Source organism: Narcine bancroftii, chromosome 4, assembly GCF_036971445.1.
Source record: "Narcine bancroftii isolate sNarBan1 chromosome 4, sNarBan1.hap1, whole genome shotgun sequence".
NCBI classification, from domain to species: domain Eukaryota; kingdom Metazoa; phylum Chordata; class Chondrichthyes; order Torpediniformes; family Narcinidae; genus Narcine; species Narcine bancroftii.
This window is the reverse complement of record NC_091472.1, coordinates 69,282,362-69,309,156: the sequence shown is the minus strand read 5'-3', so window position 1 is coordinate 69,309,156 and position 26,795 is coordinate 69,282,362. Positions and strand designations below refer to the sequence as shown.

At 39.2% G+C, this 26,795-nt stretch overlaps 1 protein-coding gene across 3 annotated transcripts in view; it reads left to right on the top strand.

Annotated features, from left to right (window-relative positions):
• The window catches only part of bcl11aa (BCL11 transcription factor A a), a 163,170-nt gene that overhangs the window by 123,012 nt on the left and 13,363 nt on the right, over positions 1 to 26,795 (top strand). For 2 of the 3 annotated variants that reach the window (XM_069931507.1, XM_069931510.1), the window contains exon 3: positions 21,185 to 26,001. In XM_069931507.1, coding sequence (XP_069787608.1) covers positions 21,185 to 23,199 — 2,015 coding nt within the window. In that variant the 3' untranslated portion in view covers positions 23,200 to 26,001. Of the gene's footprint in view, positions 1 to 21,184; positions 26,002 to 26,795 lie in introns of those variants that run through there. The other variant, XM_069931508.1, reaches the window with a different exon arrangement.

The window sequence follows — 26,795 nt, the reverse complement described above, 5'->3', positions numbered from 1 at the left end:
CAAACTCCACCTTCAGCAGCCTTTTGAAGATCAGATCAACTTTAAGGGAGCACAATGTGAAATAAATGAAATTGAACCCTCTTCTCAGTAGCTAATTGTATCTCCTGAGTTTGCCACTGATGCCGTTTAATCCAACAATAAAAATATCATCCTATGGGTAAAGCAAATACTACCAACTACAGTTTGACCATGTTGGGCCAGTTCTAAGCACTAGGTGTTCTCATTACTGATGGAAGTGGGATGCCTGCTAAGCTGCAGTTTTGTTTTCAAATGTTTAATAGACTATAATCTTTATTTAAGATGTAGAGGGATCATGAATCAACAATAGCAGGAATGCAGTATAGCATTAACTACGACTAATCCAGATTGTTCTGATGCTGCTTTATGCTAGAAATAGTAAATTTGTTTTGAAATTGGATGAATTCTTATTAGTTTTGCCTGAAATAATGAATAAAATACAATCAGATAATTCTAAAAACTACCTTTTCTGGTGGATATTTTGATTGGTTTTTGCAGACATGGAGCAATGTGTCATATTTAATTCCCTCTTTGGGGGAAAGGGGGCTGGAAACATTCTGCAAGCCAGGCAGCACTTGTGAAAAAGAAACGGGATTAATGTTTCAGCTCAAAGACACTAATTGAATCAGTCTGATCTGCTGAGTAGATTTCCAGCATTTGCTGGTTTTATTAATTACCATTGTTATTTGGTGTGGAATAATTTGGTATTTATTTTTGGATGAGGTAGTCTGGCTTGCAGAGTTGTATCATAGTTGCAGTTAATGGTGCTGCTTTGACTTCTATGGCTTACTTCCTGTTAATGCTCAATGCAAGAGCATTGTGTCAATGGTAATCCATAACTGTCAAAGGGAAACAAACCACAAACGAAAATGGGAGCAAAGTTGTGTTACTGTATTTTCATGAAGCATTTTAAAAATCTTAAATCCTCTCATCTAACTTACCTACGATTGTAGTATTTGTGACAAAATAGTGAAATTTGTGTAGTGATATAGTACATCATTCCCTACCTATATGCTGTTGTATGTATGAGGCTGGCCTGCCCACTAGTGACTCATCTCCTATGTCTTCTCCCCTTATGACATGGCCATAAAGGTCGACCTCCCTCCCCACTTCCGGCATTCCTGTGCCTGGATCTGGGCCAGCCAAAGTCTTCAGTTTATCATTCCCCTGCTCTCGACTTTTGGTTATTGATAGAGCCTATCAGTTTGTATATTTTTTAATGTGTAGTTTAGTTTGATTATCCAGGTAGTTTCTTCACCTCTGAACGGCCACGTCAAGGAAGGTCTCAATAGCCCCTTTCAGACTTGCAAGTGATCCTAGGAATTAACAGCCAACCGGACTAAAAAGGGTCTAGTGTGAAAGGAAAATCTTCTCAACGCCAGTGTGAGATGATGTCATTTCACGCCAGAGATAGACTCTCCCAACCCTTAGTATAATCCTCAGTGTCTGCAGATGCCGGCCATGCCATCAGGCAAGTGTGGAATAGGTAATTGCATTCTGGGATAGAAATGACCCAAGTGTTTGCATGAGTGCAGAAACATGAAGGAAGAAAAGATTAAAATGGTATAAACTTTTCCGTAGGAAAGTTAAAGCAGGAGAGAGAGAGAGAGAGGAAATAAATGGCAATAAATAGCAATAGCGTACAATTTTTAAACAGTGTGGGAAAGTTGATAGCGCGATAGCGCACAATTAATAAAGACCATGGGAAAAAGCGATGGCGGACCTGACTTCCCAGAATGCTGTGTGGCAAAAAAACCCCTCCATGTGTGCTCTGTGCATATAGCCATGCATACAGCCCTTTCTCTGCCGCAGGCAATTCTGGAGGGCAGGTCCTCCATCATTTTTTCCCGTGGTCTTTATAAATTGTACATGATAGCGCTACCAACATTCCCATGCTGTATAAATTGTGCGCTATAGTGCTATCAACTTTCCCACCCAGTTTAAAAATTGTCTGCCATTGCTATTTATTGCTAGCACTTTCACCACGGTCCCTTTATAAATGTTTATATAGGTTGCCCCAACAACAATGGGCTGAAGGGCTGTACATAAAGATTAATTATGTAAGATCATAATACATTGATCAGGATTTAGGGCAGGTCCAGCATCGCTCGATGAGTCATGACATCACCAGTAGAAGGTAGAACAGTCCTAACCCCAGGGATGGCTCCTTGCAAGTGTGAACATGTGCAGTGCCCCAATCAAGAGTGGTGAAGTGAGAACAGCAAAAACTCCATTCCTATCCTGGGACACTGAACGGCCAATTTAGTGGGATGCAAGTGTGAAAGGGGCTAATGACTGTTCCCAGTCATTTTCCATGTTGTCTGATCTTGCCAAGCATGATGGTGGGCTCCAGGGTCTCCCCTCTAAACCATGGAATCCACCTTTATGTCAGGAAAGATATTGATGCATGATGCGCCTATTCCTGCTGGAAGAAACTAAATGTGGAGAGTAAGGACAAGAACAGGCCTGCTTTCACTCACTCTGATCCCATAGTTGTAACATGGAAAGTTGGGTGAGGTATTACTGAAAGGGGAAATAAAAAATGATAAATATAATTAATATTAAGTAGGGAAGGCTGATTTATTTTTTGTTTGCTATATCTGTAAAATGCACAGATTTGCAGTCGTTTAAGAATGAATACTATTTTATTGATATTTGAAAAACACTGCATTTTGGAACATATGGGTGCATTTCTGTGGTTTGCACAATTATTTTTGTTAGGAAGATGCTTCTACCAGACTTCAAAAAGCAGTAGTTTTAAAAATATATATTTATATGGATAAATTGAAGCACTAGATTAGTAATTGTTTATTGTTCTAACAAGGATATTGATATTTTATGCAATATTTAGTCTAGATGAATATTTTAAATATCATCCAAAAGAGAACCTTGTATTTTGGAGACAGGAGGATGCTGCTGTAGAGTTGGGTCTCACAGTCAAGCTTGCAATGAGGAGCTTGTGAAGTCTTAGGAAAATCGACTCGACCAGCTTTGTGAATGTAGGAAAGGTTATATTTGCTTTAGGGATCCTGGTTTTCTTGTTGGTTTAAGGTTACCCAAATTTTAGAAGCACACATTTATTGACATTGCAACTTCATGAATTCCTGTAGAAAGTAGGAGCTGCTCTAGTCATATGACAGCTCACTGAGACATTGTCAATTTAATTATGTGGCAATAAAATCAAAACTATGGTGGCACTTCTGGCGTAGTGGTTAGTGCAATGCCTTTACAATGCCAGCGAATGCGACCGGACCTGGATTTGTATCCTGTAAGGTGTTTGTACATTCTCCCTGTGCCTGCGTGGGCTTTTTTCCAGGGGCTCCAGTTTCCTCCCACCCTTCAAAAATGTACCAGGGAGTAGGTTAATGGGGTGTAAATTGGGAGGCACAGACTTGTAGGGCTGAATTGGCCTGTTACAGGGCTGAATTGGCCTGTAATTGGCCTGTATTTCGAAATTTTTTAAAAAAATTAAAAATGATCTATCATAGACGTACGTAGTCCATACATTGACTTGGAATGTTGGTTTTGCTGCTAGATTTTGGAATATATTTCATAATAATTTTTCTTTTCACATCTTTCTTCCAGTATTCTCAGCTGAAAGGAAGAGCTTTTTACCTAATTGGAGACTTTCCCCAGATTACACTGTAAAAGAGACTGGCTATGATTTTTTTTCTTCTCCATGTACCTCCTGAATGGGCAGATATTATCTCTGTCAGTGACTCCATGCTGGCAAGGCAAAGAGTGGAAATTCAGCTCATGGGGAAATCATGAAAAGTGATGTCACCAACCAGTTTTCTACCCCATGTGACAATTGTGCTATGTGGGAGGCAAAGCTATCTTTGCACAGTCATGTGTGCCTGCTCTTCCATCACCATCCTCTTTTATCACCCTTCCACCTATATGATTTTGCCTCAAGTAAACATGAGAGAGAATGACAAATATCTGACAGTGAGATACAGGGTAATAATTCAGACTCACAATTTTTGCTGATGGTCATAAACCTCTTTCAGGGCTGTCAACATGAAGGGAAATGTTCAGATTGGCATTTATGAACGCTAAGAGTGACATGGCTTGCAAACCCGTTTAACCGTATGGAGCTGTGTTTATTTTTAAGGCTGACATACATCAAAATAGGTCACAATTTGAAATCTAAATGAGTGATTGGCAGTTAGAGTGAGTGACATTGGAGGGGCTGAGCTTTAGATTTGCAGCAGAACAGCTCGATTGAGCCTTGTGCTTTGTTTCTTATTGTCAGCTATTGATTATCCTAAAGGCCCAGGGAAAGTAGGGACAACATCACATGGATGAAAGAAAAACAGGGTTATGAGGTAGAGAGGGTTTTGTTTATTTTTTAGTATAAATACGTCGGCACATCGTGGGCTGAAGGGCCTGTACTATGCTGTAATGCTTTATATTCTAACATTATCGAAGTTGAGTCATCAAATTGACTGCATTAAATGTAAGTCTGGAGTTTTCCATATCTTTTAACTTTTATTTCATTGCCTCCTTGGGCCCTATTGCCTTGATCTTTAATGTCTGACTGGAAAACTTTAAATTTAGATATATTTTCTGCTTGGCTAATTCAATTTCTGCATAATTCATCTTTGTTTAGACCTAATAAAAATAATTTGGTTTTAATTGTGTGCTACCGGTAGAATGATTACTAGCTATTATCACCACTCTTGCAAAGTCCTGTTTTACAAAGAAAACAAAATAGCTTTTTGGGTCAAAACGTTTTATTAGGCTGTCAGTTATGTTACACTGAAAGAATGAGCAATTCCAAAAAAATTGATATGACATGAATTGCAAAATCCTTCCTCTGCCAGAAATGTTGAGTTGGTTCTGCAGTGCTTATTCCCTTTAATGAAGTATTAGCCAGTTGAAAAGTTCTGGAGAAAATGCCTTTCCTGAGACAAATTTTACTAATTGGTTTGGTTTTAATATCTTGTCTATGATATTAAAAGCATAAAGACTTGATCCAAATCTTCTAAGTTCATGAACAGTGATGAAGGTCTGGCATAATGTGGAAACAATTCATTACTTTCATCTTGCTGCAGTTGTCTTGTTTGGAAAACGTTACTTGATCAGGTTTAATACTGTCACCTTATTTAATGAAAAAAAAATGTCAAAAATGTGATTTTTTTTGAAGCAAGCGTCATGGAGTTCAGATAATAATAAGCAGGTTAGGATATGCCAGTCCTGAATGTTACAGGTTTGATAATGTCAATACCAATGAGGGGAGGAGGATCAAACTGAGACTTGATTAGTTCCTTTTTTTCAAGGTTGTTGAAATTTTTAAAATAGTGAATTGAAGTGAACAATAATGTGGGATGTTTGGGTCTATGTGCTGTAATGAGGAGAGATTTAGTGTACTTGAAAAGACATCTGATACTGCTTTTTTTATTAAAACAGCGAAGGTCTGCCATTCTCTGATAAGGGTTTGATGGCCTTTTGTGTAATTTAATGATTCTCACTGGCTACTAGAAATATTGAATTATTTTTGGTTGAGTCCAGATTTCCAAAGCAGCTCTTAGAAAGCAAAGATGTTTTTACTGAATCTCTCTTCGTGTTATGTGAGCAGTGTAATTCCTGCAATTGCTATAATCGGAAAAGTGATCACAAGTACTAAATTCTCCATTTAATTTTTTTTGTTTCCCACCTATCTTTGCAACATGCTTTTCTTTTATCACTATTTATAATTCCAGTATATTTATTTCAAATAATTGATTAAAATAACAGTCATGGTTTTAGCACAAAACTATTAACCAGTGTGTTTAAAAAGAATGGTTGGAGGAAAGAAGGTAAATCTCATAATGTCAAGGTGTTTGAACCATCAGTATTTAAGTTTATCTGTCATGTTGTACAGTGAGAAAGGTTCTTCTGTGAGCAGACTAACAAATTATCTCTAACATTTATACAATTCGGTAATGAGCACAATTTACAGAGCATAGGACTGCAATGAAAGAATGATTAATTAGCACCAACAAAGACAGGATGATAGGACATTCACTGGGCTCATTCAGGTCCTGATGGCTGCGGGGCTGAAACTACCTTTAAGTCTTGTTGGTGTTTGCTTTTACACTCTTAAGCATTCTCTGTGATGAGAGCAGGGAGAACAGTGTGTGTCCACGATATGGTGGGTCTTTCAATATGTTGGGTGTCTTTCCAAGGCAGCGGGAGATGAAGATACAGTCCATGGAGGGGAGGGATGTTTGTGTTATGTTCTGAGCTGCAATCACCATCTTTCACAGAGTCTTCCAATCTTGAGCAGAGCAGCTCCCATACCATGCATCCAGTAAGCATGCTTTCAATGGTGCTCCTGAAGAAATAGTTGAAGGACAAGGGGGACGTGCCAAACTTGCTTTTGTCTTCCATGAAAATAAAGGCATTGGTGTGCTTTCTTGACTGTTGCGGAAGTGTTTTTGTCCCATGTCAGGTTGTTTTTTAAATTTAGACATACAGCATGGTAACAGGACATGAGCCCGTTCCACCTAATCACACCCAATTGATGTGCAACCCCTGGTACATTTTGGAGGGTGCAAGGAAACCCGGAGCGCCCCCCCCCCCCCCCCCCCCGGGGAAAACCCCAAGTAGATATGAGGAGAATGTACAAATTCCTTACCGACATCATGGGATTCAAATCCAGGCCCGGTCCTAATCGGTGGCACTGCAACAGTATTGTGCTAACTGTGCTGTCTTATACCCGAGATCTTGAAGCTACCTACTCCTTCCACTTAGCTTCCATTATTCTGGAGAGGTTTGTATATTCTATCTTCGCTTCTGAAGTCAATGATTATGTCCTTCATCTAACTGAGGTTGAGAGAAGTTGTTATCTTGGCACCAGACTTTCAGTCTCTTTCCAGGATTCCATCTCATCGTTATTTGATATCCAGCCCCCTTCTGTGGTATTTTCAGCAAATTTGAAGATTGAGATGGAACAATATTTAGCTGTGCAGTCATGGCTATTGAGGGCTCGTAGGAGGAGACTAAGTTCATCCTTGAGGAGCGCCGGTGCTGAGTGGGATCATGGAGATGTTGTTACCCATCTTCACTGATTGCGATCTGTTAGATGGGAAGTTATGGATCCAGTTAGAGGGAAGAGGGTGCTGAAGCAATGTGATGACATTATTAGGGCAGAGCCATCCAGAGTTCTATCCATATTGAGTAGTGTTATTTTCATTGTGAAAGAATGGTAATTCAAGTAAGTTGAATATGATTCTCAATCAAAATGTCATAGCCAACAACTTTGGTCTTGAACAGGAAACATCTTGGCTTTGCAGAAAGGACAAAGTGCACAAACCACACAAGGGGAATTTCACTCTCTGATAATTCCCCCCCTCCCCCCGCACTCCCCCCCACCTATGCTTTTCTTTACAGTTCTGAGAAAGGAAATTAGACTATTTTGCTGGCAACCTGGGCACAAAAGAATTCTGATGGTTTTCCAGAGTTCTAGTTCAAGTTTCCACTCAAATTCATTGGCATTATCACAAATGTAAAAGCATCTATGAAATAGCACAATTATTTTTATCACTTTAAAATCCTGGTCATATTTAAGAGTGTTAGCCAGGTTTATCTTTGTTTATCAGAAGGAAAAAAGGCTTTTAATGGTTTTGTTGCAATCTTTAATGTACTGAAAATAAATAAAATGCTATTTGGACTAATTTTCTATTTACAAGAGAGCACAAAATCGTTTTTAATAAATATATAAAATCTTATGAAAAGTGCAGAAAGTTTCTTTGAACGATAAAAAAAAATTTAGAAATTTCTTCAAAGGTTTCAAAAGGGCAGCTCTGGGGCCAGAGCCAGTTGGCAGTATTATATTTTTTAGGCTAGCACCACAGGGCTTGCAATGAATTTTACCTGTGTTTGAAAGTCTTTAACTCTGGTTTGGTAATCTCAGGCTAATTTCCTCAATTATTTGTAAACTCCAGAGCCTTGGGTAGTCCGTTTTCCTCCCATATCCCAGTAATGTGTGGGTTCATAGGTTAATTGATTGTTGTATGTTGCACCTAATGAGTGGCAGAATCTGGGTGAAGTTGTTGGTTGATATTTTACTGCCAACCTGCTGGGGAAAATGGCTGCTATGATCTTGTATTTCTTACCTCGCTAAAATTAAAAAAAAAACAAATTCTGCCTTGCTATCAAATTCCAAATCAGGGCAAATTCTTAATCGGAGATCAAGCATAGTTTGCATGTGGCTTTCATTCTTGCATTAAAGAGCCTGAGTAAAAGTGCTTCTAACTGGATGATATTTGTCGGTGGGTTGTGGAAGAACATGCTGCAGTTGATCATGATATGGGCTGGGTTGGGGAAAACTTGGTCACTATTTCTGCTCATTACTTCTACTGGTAAGAGAATCTTTGTCTAAACATTGGATCAGGGCAATGGAAGGCTGTGATGCTTCCCTCACTTTCTCTAGTATGATAGAGAAGAAGGTTTCTTAGGTGTAGGCTAGGAGTGAAAGTTTAAAGTCTTAAAGGAAATGAAAGAGGAATTTGGAGAAAGAATGGAAATCGGAAAAAATGGGACGCCCCCTTTCATTGTTATTCTTCATTATAACCAAACTTGAGAGAAAGGCTGCATAGTTAGTGCTGCTGTCTCAAAGTTTCAAAAATCTGGGTTCAGACTTGACCTTGGGAGTCTGTATGGAGTTTGTGGGGTCTTCACATGATCACGTAGATTTCCACTGGGTGCTTTGGTTCCTCATGCTGGGTGAGTAACATTTATACTACATGGGCCAAACAATGAAGATATCCAACAAAAATAAATCACTACTGAGATTCAGTGGTATAACCATCACTGAATGACCAGAAACTGAACTAGAGTAGCCATCCGTACAATGTGGCTACAAGAGCAGGGCAAAGGCTTGGAACCCTGGGGCTTGTCATTTATCTTCTAACTGCCCAAACCTTATCCACTGTTCACAAGCTCAAGTCAAGTCACTCTCCACTTGCCCAGGTTAGTGCAGCCTTAGCAGGTCTCAGTAAATTTGACATCATGCAGGACATAGCAACCTGCTTGATAGGCTTCTCATCCACAACCATTCACTCACTCCACTACCAAGGCAGCAGTTTGTTCCATCTACAGGATACAGTGCAGCAACTCACCAAGACTGCTTAGGTAACACCTTACAATCTCACAACCTCTGCCAGGTAGAAGGACAAGAGTGGCAAAAAAAAAAAGAGAACACCACTCTGGAAATTGTTCTCCAAGCTCTAGACCACCCTGACTGAGAAATATATGCTGGGCCTTCACCATTGTGGAGTCAAAATCCTGGAACCTCTCTCCCAAACTGCACAGCTCATGGACTGCAGTGGCATAAGAAGGAAGCTAATCACCACCTTCTCAAGAGCAAAAAGGGATGAGCAATTAAATGTTAGCTCAGCCTGGGAAGTCCACATCCCTTGGATGAATAATTTTAAAAATGTTCACCTGTAAATTACCCCAGAGTATAGGTAAATGGTAAAATAATTAACAGGGAAGTGGATGGACGTATGAGAGGAGATAATTTACAGGTGTACAGTGAAGTAAGAAAGGGGGAATGGAACTTGTTTGTTCTTTGAGCCAGCATTGACCCATTGGGCTGAATGGCCTCTTCCAGTATTATTGCAAGATGGCTTGCCAAAGGTACTTACAAAGTAACATTTCACTGGTAGGGAATATAGTAAAATCTACTTGCCAGGCCATCTCATTTCATAACATAACATAACAACTTACAGCACGGAAACAGGCCATTAGGCCCTTCTAGTCCGCACCGAACCAAACACCCCTCTCTAGTCCCACCTCCCTGCACAATGCCCATAACCCTCCATCTTCTTCTCATCCATATATCTGTCCAACCTTTTCTTAAATAATACAATTGACTCCGCCGCCACTATTTCTCCCGGAAGCTCATTCCACAGGTCTACCACTCTCTGAGTAAAGAAGTTCCCCCTCATGTTACCTCTAAACCTCTGCCCCTCAATTCTTAACTCATGTCCTCTTGTTTTAATCTTTCCTCCTCTTAACGGAAATAGTGTTTTATTTTCCTTTTAGGGCAGTGAGAAGTGGATTTTCCAAAATCTATTCATAGCAATAATTCCAAGAGATATAAGGAAATAGAGGCAGAATCATATTTAATGGAATAGTTGGTAAGGAAACTTATTCAGAGCCCTCTTGCTCAAGATTATTGACTGGATTGTGTTTTGCATTGGCCTCATGAGGAAAGTGGTTGCTGAGAGCCTTCTTGGAACATTTATGGGTCTTTATAAAATATATGCTAATGATCTAAAGTGCAAAAACAATAGGAGAAGAGTGATAGGACGTTTTAACTTCTGGGAACACTTTGGTGTGAAAAGCTTACAGGAGGTGAAATATCTAAAGTACATCTGGAAAGCTTTGAGCCAGTATTGGTTAGTGCTACAGTACATGACCTAATCTTTGGAAATGAGGCCAAGTTGACTTGATAGTGACCAGAACCTTGTAGATTTTCAGGTGATTATGGGGCAGGACAAGATAGAATGGAAATTAAGGCCCTGATTTAGAAGAAGGCTGCTTTTAATATTTTTAAAAATTTGACATACACCATTTCGGCCCACGAGTCCGTGCCACCCAACTTACACCCCATTAATCTAAGCCCAAGTACGTAGCTTAATGAGATAGGCAGGAGCTGATTAAAATAGGTTGTGACCAGCAACTTTCAGCTAAGTCCATATGCAACTAATTGGAAGAAATCAAAGTGAAGTTGAGAAAATTCAGGGCCAATATATTCCTGGAAGGGTGAAAGGTAAGCCAACAAGTTCAAGGAACCGGGGAGGTCAGGAGATATTGAGGGTTGGATCAATAAAAGATACAGGGGAACAGAATATATGTGAAACTTAAAAAAAATAGTTCAGAGGAAAATAAGAGATCACAGAGTGGCCAAGATTCAGGAAAATCCTGAAAAGTGTTTGATTAATCGCAAGGAAACAACCAAGGAGGTGGCACAGTTAGCCGGGTTCAAATCCAGTGCAATCTGAAAGGAGTTTGTATATTCTCCCGTGACTTGTGTGGGTTTTTCTAATCTCAAAAGAAATATGGTGATTGTTGGTTAATTACTGTATTTCAGGGCACGAACTTGGGCCAGAAGGGCCTGTTACAGTGCTCTATGCCTAAATTAAAGAAGGACCAAAGAACCAATCTGTGAGGAGCCATAGAACATAGGTGAGGTTCTAAATGAATAGTTCTCAGCATATTCACTTGGGAATTGGACATTATGTGATGTTTGGCGAATCCAGGAATGGAAGCAGTGAAATTTTAAAACAAGTTAGCATTTAAAAAAAGGAAGAGCTATTTGATGTCATAGCAGACTTAAAGATGAATAAGCTAGCAGGGCTTGATGAAATGTATCCCAGATGGCAATGGGAGACAAGGGAGGTGATTACTGGGCTCCTGACACAAATATTCAAATCTTTTCTGATGATACATGAAGTGCCAGATGACAAGAGGACAGCAAATGTGGCATCTTTACTCAAGAAGATAAGCCAGCAACTGTGAATTTTATGTCAGTGGTAGGGAAACCATTGGAAAAAAAAAATCTGAGGGACAGAATAAATATGGACTTGGAAATGTGGAATTGTTAAGCGGAAATCCGATTTGATGAGATTGACTGAATTTTTCATGGAGGTGAATAAGTGTGTCAGTGAGGGTAATGCAGTTGATATAGTTTGCATGGATTTCAGTAAGGCCTACATGAGAAATGTCCAAAATGCAAGGGCCCATGGGATCCAGGACAACTTGACCAATTGGATCTGAAATTGGCTTAGGGATAAGAGGTAGACGTTTGTTGTGTGATTCCCTGTAACCAGTCACAGGGAATGGGTGCTGGGGCTCTTTCTGTTTATTGTGTACAGTAACATTCTGGGTGTGAACATGGAAGGTATGATGAGCAAGTTGCAGCTGTCATGAAAATTGATGGCATTGTTGACAGTGAGGAAAGTAATCTTTGGCTATTGAGTTATATTGATGAGTTCATAAGAGGTGCAAAGCAGTGGCAGGAGGAATTTAGACCTTTATTTTGGGAGGAGAAACAGGGCTTGAGTAGAGCTAATGAGTGATAAGTCCCTGGAACGTAATGAGGAGCTGATCAACCTTGGTGTACGTCCATCGACACCTAAAGGCAGCAGCACAAATAGCTAAAGGTGGTGAAAAAAAGCATACAGGATATTTGCCTTTATTAGATAGAACCTGGTATATAAGATCAAGGAAATTGTGTGGAAACTTATATTCAATAGTAGTTGGTCCCAGCTGGAGTACTGTGTCCAGTTCTACTTGCCGCCCTATCAGAAAAACATGACTGCTTTATGGAGGCTGCGGAGAGGATTCGCCAGGATGTTGCCTGGGTAGCATTTCAGGAATGAGGAGAAACTGGAGAAGCTAGATTTTTTTTATAGCAGAGGAGACTGAGAGATAATTTGAGTGAGGTAAACAAAATTAAGAAGAGTACAGATAACATAAATACTGAGAAATCGTTCCCATTTATCATGGCGTCAATAGCCAGAGAATTTGTGTTTAAGACATTTGGCAGGGATTTGAGGAAGAATTTTTTTGCATTCAATGAGTGGTTGAAATCTGGAACAGGCTGCCAGAGAGGATGGTAGAGACAGGAGAGACTGGATTTTTGTAATAGCAGTTGAGATTGAGGGATACCCTCTAGGGGGGGGGTTCTCTCACAAACATTCTGAATGTGACCACCTGACATGCGTAAAAGTCTGTGGGCCAAGGGATGGTATATAGCGTTAGTAACGATAGGTCTTGAGTAAACAATGAGGAATCAAGACTTGATGAAGGGTCACGATCTGAAAAGTTGGCTGCCCATTTTACCTATGGAGGCTGTCTGACCTGCTGAGTTCCTCCAGCAGTTCATTGTTTGCTTAATATTGATAGATACCTGATGGCTAACATGGACACTGTAGGCCGAGGACAGATGAAATTCAACATGATATAAGTGCAACATGAGATAGAAACTACTCCCATGGGAGTCTCCCACTGAGACTTTGTGGGCAGTGTCCATAAGATTAGAAGTGCATCTGGAACAGTCAAGCATGCTAGTCTTTATTTTCTCACTGGATTTAAACAATAGTTGAGTGAGGGGGAGGAACAAACAAAAATGGTATATAAAAAAAACTGTATCACAGCATTTGACAGACATCTTTCAAAGTTTCCATCCATAAGAAAGAAATTAGAGTTTCTAACTGCTCAGACCTAAGACAACACAATGCAGCAGCAAAAAGAAATGACAGATCTATACTACTCCCCAGAGTTCCATGTCACTGGCAGATTCTTAGCGATTATTTTTCTATTAAAACATTTTTTGAAACATTTGTCTTTCCTGTTGTTGGTTTGGTGAATGAAATGCAGATGGGATCTGGCAAGGAGTGTATTAACAGATGATGCACAAGCCCCTGAGTAAAATTGGAATTTTACTCAGTGTGTACATTTTACTTAGTGTGTGGGAGAGGGGGGAGGGGAGAGTGGGAAGAGAGGGAGGAAAGAGAGATTTCTTTGGAAGTCTCAGGGCTTGAAATTGGAAAATTAATAAATGGAAATGGAAGTCTACTTGTTTTGTGAATTTGATGTAACATGAAATTCTTGTGAGGTTGAATACAGGCTTCAACTTATTTCTACTGATCTTAGTATGTACTGTATACATAGATGGTGGAACTTGGGCTGATGACTATTGAGGCTGTGTGCTCCACAATTAATGGTGGACAGATTTATTTTTGCTAAAATAGACAAAGGGAGACTATGTGTCGGATAAATATTATTTCTGTGGGGATTTGTGCTGCTTGTGTACCATTGGCAACAGGAATGTGGTAGTCTTAGCTGGCACTGGAAATCTGTAATGTGAAGCAGGTTGCCTCTCTACCTCAGTATTGCCCAGAGGCCAACTTCCATGGATGAAGATCAGAGACTTTAAAAACATGCATTACTTTCTATAGGCTCTTCCATGAACCAGAAACCACATAAAGGCACTAAAAATGGGAAAGCATCATTTAACGCATTCCAGCATCGTACATAGCTGTATAAAGCATTAATATTGCAACATTATAGGTAATATAGTACTTCGGCAAAAAATAACCTGTTAGAATGGAAATGTACAATACCTTTGGTGTTAAGTTTTATTTCTTGTTGAATATACTGCCAATGAGTAGCCATTAACCACATGGATGGTTGGGAATTGTTAGATTGACATGAGGAATATCCAAAGGTTCCCAATGATACAACACTTAAAATGTTTGCCTCATTAACTGATGAAATGGCCTTGAATTGGGCTGGAAACACATTGCAGCTCTTTGCTCAGGCACTACTCTCCTGGAGGCCAAGCTCAAATATAATTGTGTCTTTAAACTGGCTTAGAAGTGTAATGAATTACTGTAGAGCTGGGGGGAGGGGGGTTGTTTCGGGGAGGGGGTGGTTGGGGTGGGGTGGGGTGAAGTGTCAGACTGGTTTGAAGTAAATCACCCTTTTTCCCCTCTGTGGGTCAATCACAGCATTTGCATTGGCACATTAATAGAGGGGTTTGTGGCCTAGTCTGCCTCACTCTCATGAAAGAAGAAAAAAAGCCCAGTGGTGAATCCAAACTAGCCTGCTTCTGGCTGGACCCACTTAAGTACAAATAAGGGATGAATAGTAAACCAAATTTTGAAGTTTAACTTGTGGGTGATATACAAGGTTTACGTGGGGCCTCTATGGTTCATGACAGCACATTTTAAAAGCCTAAGATGAATGTTTTTGCAGAGCCAAAATATTATTTAGTGCAGCCACTGAACTGCAAGCAAAATGCTACTTAACATGTCTGACATGAAATAAATAAATTGATGATTAAGAAGCCTAGAACTCCAGCTGACTACTAATAATTATTAGTTTCTTTGTGTTTCTTCGACACTCCAATGTTTCAGTTAATTCTCTGATCTGATTTTTACAAATTTATGACTATACAATTTGCACATATTTGTATGCCCTGCTTTTGCATGAAAAAGGCGCCTCTGTTGTCTTGATCTAACCTCAACAAATAAGACGGAGAAAGGAGGTCACATTCAGTGTTTGTAAGCTCACTAGCTTCTCAATTCAGTCAAATTCATGCAGATGAAATTCATGCTGCCCATGTGAATTTGTCAATTGGATGATTATATATTAAGCCTTTTTGCCATTTAAATACAGACAGTCACACTTAATCACATTGTTCATCAATGCATATCACTAATATTTATCTGAAGCTCTGTAAGCTACTTTGATCCCTTCCTTTGTCTTGTAAAATATGCCACTTAATTGCAGGATATTCTGGATAATGTATATTTTTACTCATGGATGTAGCCATCTCTACCAGATTAAATTGTGTTTTTGTGTAGAAAGGCAGAAAATATTACCGCTTAAATTTGGACCATTTCATATTTCTCACTCTTAAAGGCAACAATTATCAACCTGCAACTCTCAATCCTGAACCTATAGAGATGCCAAATAGCATCATTGTTATAGCTGCACAACAAATATATTCACAGAAAATCTCATTGGTTACTAATATTGTAATTTTTTTGGTCACTAGGTTTATTTCTTGTTGAATATACAGCCAGTGTGTAGCCATAAACTACATCATGGGTGCAAGGTTGGTTTACCAGATGGGTATCTTTAGGTTCCCATTGGTACTACCTCTTGAAATCCAGTATTTTCTAGTAGAGACTCACAGGTCAAGACCATAAGACATAGGAGCATCGAGTCTGTCCCATTTTTAATCATGAGCTGATCCATTTTTCCACTCAGACCCCCTGCCTGGGTTTTCTCCCATAACCTTTGATGGCCTGGCTAATCAAGAACCTATCAATCTCTGTATTAAATACACCCAATGACCTGGCCGACACAACCACCTGTGACAACAAATTCTACAGATTTGCCACCCCTGGGCTGAAGAAATTCCTATGCAAGTGGACTTCCTTCCCAGTTCCTGATCATGGAATAAAGAGGGAAGATCAAAGAAAAGGTTAAAGATGAGGGTGGAGAAAACATGGAATTCATCTTTACCTGTCGGGTCTCTTCATGAAAATGTAGAGGAATGTTTTGCCAGCTTGCATTCTGTCCTCTCTTGCCATGCACTGAAAGTGCTGGATGGTGGGAGGTTTCAGAAATCTTGGCTCAGGTTTTCTCTGCTGCCATTCATATTTTGCCAAGAGGAATCTGCTCCATTGAAATAGTTTACTGTACAACTTCTTCCCTTTGGAAAAGTTTTACATGCCTGATCTTGACATCTCCAAATGGGGGCTGAGCAAGGGAGGAAGAGCAGGAAATTGTGCCAGAGAACATGTACATTATTGCAGCACAGTCCAGTAAGACCACAGAAACTATCATGGTTAATAAAAAACTTAGGTTACTTTTGTTTTTTTTTCCTTTTATTCCTACCATTTGAATTATGTGGTCAGATATACCATTTACTCTAAAATCAGGTTGGGAATCCCAGTACCCAAAGACCTGTTTTATTTTCCCTTTGGAATCCTGGGAGTCATGAGGGGAGTTATTCATTTATCATGTTTGTTGGGTAGAAGGTCATCCTGGACCACAAAGCTTCTTGGTCACAAACCTCAAAACACTGTTATCACCAAAACACTGACACCAGTGACATCAAAATCAAATCTCCAACTCAATCGTTTTCTCTTCCAGGAAGCAGACATTATTTGGAAAGAATGAAATCTGGGAGGCTGTTATTGCAGCATTTGTTTGTCTTGAAATAAATTGTTTTGTGGAGATGGTGGTCTCAGATCATCCCAAGGTGTCGGCCCTATGTAGTTGCAGTGCTCTGCTTTCAGCCACTGGAGGTCACCAGAGTATGTATGGAGCTCACTAGCAGTATCTAGTGGAAAGTCTTGAACATGACAAAATCAGGACCTGAGGTGGCCTGTTTAATTTGTCCATGGAGCTGACAATTGGGAACAGTTGATTCCTGGCTAGAAATAGTAAATGTGAACAGTGTTGACATTTGGAAGCATTACTGATCAATTCCTCATATTGCTATTGCCACTGGATGTTTTTCCATGAATTTTAATACCTGGAGTGTTTAAAAAATTATATTTGTTTCAGTAAACTGCAGAGGATTAGCTTTTTTCCCCCTAAAATACTGAGCATTAAAAACAACTTTGTAAACATTGTACAAATGTACATTTTGCTCCTGTTTAATTTTTTTGACAGAAAAATCAACACACATATACACAAATGTTTACATACACCCTCAGATACACGGCCGGGCCCCTCACTCCCTGAACACCTTGACACCTTTGTGGACAGTATTTTCGGTATATTACTGATCGTACTGGTATAACCTTCCCACAATTAATCTTTTACTCTGTAAGCACTGGTAATTCAGGGAAATAATGCATAAATGTTGCCATTTATGGACAAATTTTCCAGGGGACCCTCTTAATGTGCATTTGATTTTCTCCAGTTTAATAAAGAAATTTATATCCTTAATCCATTGTGTAATAAAGGGACCCCTATCAGACTTCAAGTGTAACAAGATTAGATGCTTAGCTAATAGGGATGTAAGGATTGGCTTTATTTCTAATTTTGGAATGAGCATCATGGCCAAAATATCAAAACTTTTGCAAGGAAGATCTTAAAGATATTCCAATAGAAGAAAATATAAATAAATAGGACCTTTCTGTAGCTGTACCATTTTCAAACTCTACTACCTCCCCCTCCCCACCCCCCCCATCCCACCGATTTGTTTAAGATTGAATTCCTGTTTGTGCCTGATATGTCCATGAGATTATGTCTTCATGGAGTTTCAAATTGTGGGTTGTCAGATGACCTTTTCTACTGTTTCTGAAATGTGGTCATTCTTTACTAGAGAAAAAAATGTTGGTAAACATTTTATTTGCAAATATGTGTGTGGTCATTAGGAAGATACTGTATATTGGTGTAGAGATCAGATTGTGCTGAGGGCTGAAAGACAGGCTTGCACCTCTGGCAATAAAGTACTGAAATATTTTGTGCATCTCACCTGGTTGGATCAATGATTTTGTGCAAGCATTGTTAATGCGATCCCTTGTTACTGATGTACCAAAGTGCTGACTGATGAATACAGTATGCTATAATTTTTAAATGTTTAAAAATGATGAATACAATATAGATTTTCATGGAATAGAAATATAATGATACAATATTTTGGCCTAGCATTCATCATTCCAGTCACAGGTCTTGATAGCATGCAAGCATGCACACACGGCTCCTCCCCCGACCTCTGCCAGTACCATTTTATTCAGGCATTAGCTAAGTTTCCCCAGCATATTGTGTTCTCCCACTGAGAGATCTGATGCCACATCTGGGAAGCATGGGACTACTGCTTTCCATGACAAAGTTATTTTACACACTCTTGCAGCCAAAGTATACAACCTCAGAAGGGAAGCAAGGTTTCTTTTAAATTCCGTCTGGCCCACTATTCTGTATCTCTGCTCCTCCATGTTGAACATGCAGAAAACAACAGTGTTTATGAACCACCCAGCTCACCTTTTTGGTGGTGCGTTCACACATGATGTATTTGCTTGGGTTGGATAGTTGAACTCATTCGTTCTGATGCTGTCCATGATCATTGCCAACTCCATTTAGAGTTTTATACTTTTGTTCCTCTGTGAAACAGTACATTTCTGAAAATAGTCCAGTGCACATGGTGGAAATCCAAAAGACTGATGGGAGATGGGCTTTGAGATGGTGTTTAAAGGTAGCAAGAAGTGAAAAAGGAGTGTTTTGAAAGGAAGCAAAAATGACTTAAGAGTTTACAGCAAATAAAAGTAAATAAACTCTCTATATTTGTAGGCAATTTGTGAGCTATGAGAATGCAAAGTAAAAGTGTCAACTGTATATTTGTACATTAATACACTTGTGCAAAGTATTCACTTTACATCTGTAAGCTTTACAAAAGAGTCTCCTACTCAATACTATGTGCACAGTTTCTCTGCCAACAATTGGTTGAGGGAGCAGGGGTCCAATTATGGAGGCTTGAAACCAGTTTTTTAAAAATTAATTTAGAGCAAAAGAGATTAAATAATTTAAGGAACTCACTAAAGCAACACAAATTATAAGATGTGGCTACAAGTAAAAGAAATGGGGAATTGAAATAAAGATTTGAACCATGAAGGTAATAAGTTTAAGAAATGAAATCAAATTTATCAGTGATATTCAGTTCTAGATATTCAATCTAGATAATCAGATGGGTCTTAAATTATTATTTATCACGATGCTGTTTGTTCCAAGAACTGCTGCAGTTTAAAGTCATATTGGGAACCAGCATCTTTTTCAGAAGAACTTTCAGCCATGAAATTGGACTGTGGGAATCAGCAGACACCATTTATTTTACTGATGTCTGAAAAGGACAATCACTGACCAAACTGTTGCAACCTCTGACATTCTCCCTACTTTTAACCTTACTGTCATGAAATTCCCCCCAAGGAAGGACTAAATTCTTGGGCTAAATTCAAGGGGAATCTCTCTGGAAAGGATTAGAATAAATCCCATGAGAGTACAGTGATCTGGGAAGTCATTCACAAGAGTCATATTCCTTTTGTGTGATGTTATAGAGCCCCAATTGGGATATGGGGTCACTCCATTAATGCCTGCAGCAAGTCTGTATCTGTTTTAAAGGTTGGTGACTCTGCAAGACCAGGACTTTCTAATAGTTGACGTTGTTCATGAGGACCCAAATGTATGAGTCTCTGGTGCTGCAAAACCTACCAAGCCAAACCATGAATCTAATCATGCAGTTATTTTGAAAATCCCCATCAAATTTCTAATAGATCTCCACTGAACATATTAATGACCTCACTCTATTTTCTCTTCTTCAGATTCGTTATTTTGTGTGATCGTCATGAAATGACCATTAATAAGAATTAGAGACTTTGCTCCTGATGCCCCCAGTTGTTAAAGACCCTTACAGATGAGCAGGTTGTCACTTCAGTCCTTGACCTGTGAAATGTTTTCTGATTTCAGCTGAGCATCAGGGACACATTGGTTTAAAGAAAATCAAAGTAAATCAAGAGTTATGGGCAACATTTACTGCCTGGACTCCTTTAAAAGAATTGACACAATTCTGCAGTTTAAAGTCATATTGGGTGACCAATACCTTGATGATATCTTCATTTCACTGATTTCATTTAGCAGTTGATAGTTTTTCAACCTTTCGAGAACATCTGGGCCTCTGTCAAGGGAAATGCCAGGGCTTGTAAGTCAATTACTCCTCTGACTCTATTATTTAGCACCCAACTTCAACCTACTTAGACAAGCATTGATGGAGCAGAGATGAAGAATGATGGAGCAGAGATGAAGAAGAAAATATAACCTTGTATCAATTTTTAATCATAAATTTAAAGTGGAGGAAACCAAGGGTAAATAGACTTCCCATCTGTTGACCATTCTCAAACTGGGCAGAGCAGGGTGGCTTTGCACTGATAATGTAGGGAATTAAGTTGAGGATTTGAATTTGTGAATATACTTGTCCCTGTCGAAAGCATCTCCACCTTGTCTTAATGGAAAATAATCTATTTTTTACTGTCTGATTCACATTTTAGGACTGAGCTTAATTAAAAAAAAGATTGGTAGCAAACTTCTAAGAAGGTTTAATGGAGAAATGTGTGGTCAAGAGTGACTTTATTTACCAAACAGAATAAAAATGACCATTGCAAGCAAGGTTTTTAAAGTAGGTGAGCAATGGATGTGTGGTTTTACCAGATGAATGGGAAATGTTCATGTATTGATTCCTCTTTAATTATGAGTACTTTAAATTTGTTATCAAGAGAAATCAACTCCTATTTAAAGTAATGATATAAAATTCAGGATGAAGTGTACTTTACGTCCTGCTTTGTTTTGCTGATTCACACAGACACACCTAAAAGAATCTTGGGAACAATGTAAGTAAATATGCACATGTCCTAACTGACCATTGTAACAGAGTTTGTGAGGCTGTAGATCTATCAATTAGGTCACTTAGACTGAAGAGAAATTGACTCAGTCATTCAAGTTGCCTCCTAGCGCCTTTACAGTTTCCATTAAATTTGGGGTGCAAGTTTTTTAAAAACCTTTTCTTTTAAAATAGGTGTTTTAAGTGGCAAGATAGTGGCAGAGTGTGGTTTGCAGAGGTCTTCATGTTGGCATTATTTGTTTTCTCTTGCAGGGAAGGATGAGCCGAGCAGTTACACTTGCACAACTTGCAAACAGCCATTCAACAGCGCATGGTTTCTCCTCCAACATGCCCAGAACACCCACGGATTCCGAATTTATTTGGAGACTGAGCATGGAAGTCCCTTGACACCACGGGTTGGGATTCCTTCGGGTCTTGGGGCAGATTGTGGTCCTCAACCCCCTCTTCATGGACTTCATGTGGCAGATAATAGTCCTTTCAACTTGCTAAGAATGTCTGGGCCTGTCTCTCGGGAAACACCAGGGCTTGTGGAAGGCCGCTTTCCCCCTACACCTCCCTTGTTTAGCCCTCCGCCCCGGCATCACCTGGACCCTCATCGAATGGATCGTCTGAGTGCTGAGGAGATGGCTATGGCAGCAGCACATCATAACAGTGCCTTTGACAGGGTACTGCGTCTTAACTCCATACCGATTGAGCCGCCATCAATGGATTTCTCCAGGAGACTTAGGGAATTAGCTGGCAATACCTCCACTCCTCCATTGTCACCAAACCGGCCAAGTCCCATGCAAAGGCTATTACAACCATTCCAATCAAGTAACAAATCTCCATTTCTCAGCACACCACCCCTCCCACCCCTCCAGTCCACAGCTCCTCCTGCCCAGAGTATTCTCAAGTCCAAGTCCTGTGAATTCTGTGGGAAAACCTTTAAGTTTCAGAGCAACTTGATTGTGCACCGCCGAAGCCACACTGGTGAGAAACCGTACAAGTGCCACCTCTGTGATCATGCCTGCACTCAGGCCAGCAAATTAAAGAGGCACATGAAAACACACCTGCACAAATCATCGCCCATGACAGTCAAGTCAGATGATGGACTCTCCACTGCAAGCTCTCCCGAACCTGGAACAAGTGACCTTGTTGGCAGTGCCAGCAGTGCTCTCAAGTCAGTGGTAGCCAAGTACAAGAGCGAAACTGATGCCAACATGATCCCAGAAAATGGGGAAGAGGAAGAGGAAGAGGAGGAAGAAGAAGAAGAAGAGGAGGAGGAAGAGGAGGAAGAGGAGGAACCCGAGAATGAAAATCGATCTGAATTTGCCTTTGGCGTTAGTCTTGAGGGCGGGCGTCACCATGAGAACAGCTCACGGCCTGTGGAGGAGAAGAACTCTCTCCCTGAAGTAATGCATAGCATTGCTATGAATACCATGCAGCATTACGGTGAGGCCTTCCATCAAGTCTTGGTTGAAAAACACAAGCGGACGCATCGCTCTTCTGAAGCAGAAGTTCACAGAGACACTTATGATGAGGACTCAGTTGCTGGTGAATCTGATCGCACAGATGATGGTACAGTCAATGGAAGAGGTTCCTCACCAGGTGAATCGGCTTCTGGGGCCATATCAAAAAAGCCTATATTGGGTAGTCCAACATCCCTCAGTCCTTTTTCCAAACGTATTAAGCTTGAAAAAGACTTTGACCTGCCGTCAGCACCTTTGGCACCCACAGATAATGTTTATTCACAGTGGCTTGCTGGTTACGCTGCCTCACGGCAGATGAAAGACCCGTTCCTCAGCTTTGGAGATTCCAGACAATCGCCTTTTGCAACTTCATCCGAGCACTCTTCAGAAAATGGAAGTTTACGCTTTTCCACTCCCCCAGGTGAGATGGACGGTGGGATCTCAGGTCGGAGCGGCACAGGAAGTGGCGGCAGCACTCCACACATCACCGGACCTGGTCCAGGGCGGCCTAGCTCCAAGGAGGGCAAGCGAAGTGACACATGTGAATTTTGCGGTAAAATCTTCAAGAACTGCAGCAATCTCACAGTCCATCGGAGAAGCCACACGGGCGAGAGACCATACAAATGTGACCTGTGCAACTACGCCTGTGCCCAGAGTAGCAAGCTTACGCGACACATGAAAACGCACGGTCAGGTGGGGAAAGACGTTTACAAATGTGAAATTTGTCAGATGCCTTTTAGCGTGTATAGTACCCTCGAGAAACACATGAAAAAATGGCACAGTGAGCGCTTGTTAAATAATGATATAAAAACTGATTAGGTGTATTGATGCTCAAGTTCCCTATAGCTTTTTCTATTCTCTTGTGATCAAAACCAAGTGGAAGCTGAGGACGTAAGGAACAAGTGCTTGATGCCAGTAGACTGGTTTAATGTCACAAATGATTGCATGATTTGTATCGGGGCAATACTATTGCATTTACGCAAACTCGAGCCTTTCTCTTGTGCAATAATTTACGTGTTGTGTATGTTTTAATTTCTTTTAGACAGCATGTATGGTATGTTTGGCAATTTAATTCTGTCCTCGGTTAGTGCTGAGTAACCACTCTTTGTCCTTTCTTTAGTTTTTAAAAGAAGACCATGCTGCATAGTGTCCTGTAACACACATCATGTATAGTTTTGGTTATAACACAGAGAGGAAGACAAAATGGGGGATTTTCTCCCCTCTTGTCTCCCACCCCCCCTCAAAAAGAAATATATATATTCCTTTATTTAACCCTCTCTGGACAGGCTGGAATTCACACTGTTAAAGCCGTCTTTATTTTCTAAAGGAAAATCTGTTACTATATTAAATTAAAACATAAGAACAATTGCTGACCTTGACTTTTGGCGAAAGAGAAAAAAATGGCGATGATAATTGGATGGATGCCATTGTTTGATTAAAGGGAAAAAGATAATCTGAGTGCCTTGGATCTTTTGGAGCTGCATTGGTTTTCTTTCAGTTAAATCCTGGAGGAGTAGCCTTGGGTTTGTGTTGACCCATGTGATGTTTCTACGTCATGCACTTGATAGTTTTGGCTACCAGTGAGTTAACCAATACTCAATATATAAATAAAACTATAGAAAAAAATAGTAGGAACAAAGGAGGAAAATATCTTGAAAATTCCATTAATCACATCGCACCCACTAATGGTTCGTTAAGTCCTGCTTGGTTCACACACCACACACTCGTTATATAAACATAAAGATGATACATCAATACTCCTATCAGCCCCTTCAGCCACCCTTATCTTATATTTTAATCGCACTTGACTCCGCTTATGACTTCTATGCCCTTTTTTTTAATCAGGGGTACAGAGGCTGAGCAAAAAGACAAAAGGATAAAAGACAGCTTGAATAGAACAATAAAATGCACTGTACAATTTTCCCAGTTTACACACATATAATAAAGGGGAAAAATCCTAAAATACTAATGAAAGAAAAATGAGTGGATTTGTTTAGAGTCAATTTGCCAGTCATTGACTAGAATGGTGCACCTGGCTAAATTTAAAAAGAATATAAAATGTAAAGCAACACGATTTAACAGCATGTCTCCTCTGGACTGCCGTCAATTAGAATAAATAATCTCACTATTTCAGTGCAAGAATTTTTGTACAGATTTTTTAAGTATAAGTGGTAAGTTTTTAAAAAAAACACTGCATTAATTTAGGGAGAAGTATATTTTAGGATTTCAGTGTCTTGGTGGTTGTCAAGACTTATACATGTTATACAGTTAGTGGATACTCTGCCTTGGGTACACAGCTCTTCAGGTTGTATAAACTTGCATTGGGGAAAGGTTTAAAATTTTATATATATACACACACATATATATTGAGTGTGTGTGTGTGTGTGTGTGTGTGTGTGTTATATATATATGTGTGTGTGTGTTTTATATATATGTGTGTGTGTGTGTATATATATGTGTGTGTGTGTGTGTGATATATATGTGTGTGTCTATATATATGTGAGTGTGTGTATATATATGTGTGTGTGCATGTGTGTGTATATACACCACACACATATATATATGTGTATATATATATGTGTGTGTGTATATATATATATATATATATATGTATATACATGTGTGTGTGTATATATATATATATATATAGAGAGAGAGAGAAAGAGAGAGAGAGAGAGAGAGTACTTAACTAGAAAAATGCACACATGTTGATTCCTATGCTAAACACATTTATGGTCTCTACTTTTCTGTATTTCTAGAATGGTTATTTGAAATAAATGTTCACCTAGTGTAGGCACTATAGTATTTATATTGAAGCTTGTATTTTTAACTGTTGCTTGTTCTTTAAAGGTATCAATGTACCTTTTTTGGTAGTGGAAAAAAACAGGCTGCCACAGTATATTTTTTTAATTTGGCAGGATAATATAGTGCGAATTATTTGTATGTTTCAACAAAAAAAAATTAAAAAAAGAATACACCTGTGACATTGTACAGATAAGAGGTCGTATAACGGCTGCTTGGGGAAACTTTAGAACGTTGCGCCAATGGTCAAAGTGGATGGTTGTACATATCTTTCCCTTCCTGCTGCCATACTGTATACAGTACTGCAAGCTAATGTTTGTTCTGTAGTGTGCTTCTGTCTCCTAACCTCTCACCTACTACATTCCAGCATCTAATTTCATATGCAGTAAATTAAATGTTTGCAGTTTTTTCATTGCCAAAAACTAAATGGTGCTTTATATTTAGATTGGGAAAATTTCATATGCAAAGCATATTACAACCGCTTGAGTCAATACTTTTTTTGTAAATGGCAATGCAGAATATTTTGTTATCGGCCTTTTCTATTCCTGTAATAAAAGCTGTTGTTGTAACTTGACATTTATCTTTTACTATGGGATTCACTATTTATTATTGCTTATGTGCGCTGTTTAAAACAGATGCACTAAATTGATCTTTTTTTTCATTTTATTTTTTATTTTGTTTTGTTTAGATGACCAAAGGTCATTACAACCTGGCTTTTATTGTATTTGTTTCTGGTCTTTGTTAAGTTCAGGAGTCTATTGGAAACCACTGTCTGTGTTTTGGCAGTTGTCTGCATTATCCTGTTCACATGCCCATTTTGTCCCTTTATGAAAAAAATAATAAAAAATTTAATGCTAATTGGTGAACCTTGTGTGTGCTTATTTATTGCTTTCCTCATTATTTTAGTTTTTAAATTTATTTAGTTCTTTGTTTTTGTATGGCAAAATTAAAGTACATAGCTTTTGCTCCAGCTGAGTTTATTTCTGCAATGACCCCTTTCTCTGACCCATATAGAGTTTGGTAGCATGCTACAGAAAATTGTCTACCTGAAGAAAGGTTTTAACATATCAGACAACCAGGAAATTCACTGTGCGCCATGTGCAGGTTTGTTTCCTGCATAGGTGAGGGGTTAATGGCTATAGCTGGATTGAGTAGATTATTGGCTATCCAAAAAATGTGATAATATTTGAAAGAAAATGAATGAAGCATACAATAAATTCTTTGTAACTAACAAAGTCTAAAATATGATTAATCAATACCAATTTCTCTTCAACAATTGCTCTTGACTAAAAGTGCATGATTAATCTTCATACTTGTGCACGTTTAAAGTTGACTGTTGATCAGGTGGGAGTTGAAAATACAAGCAAGACCTCTTTAAATAAATTGCAACAAATCAATTGATTGTTAGGTCCAAATATTTGGACCTACGATGAGGTGAGTCAGCAATATTGTTAGTTATTTTCGTGGTACTGCCAATGTTGCACTTCTACTCAAAAGTACTTTCTTTGAGAATTGATCTTCTGACTTGGAAAAATAACACATAAACTTGTTTAGTGGAATTGCAGTGCATTAACCAGGTGCAGGAAATTCTAATTTGCACAATTTGGGGTCAT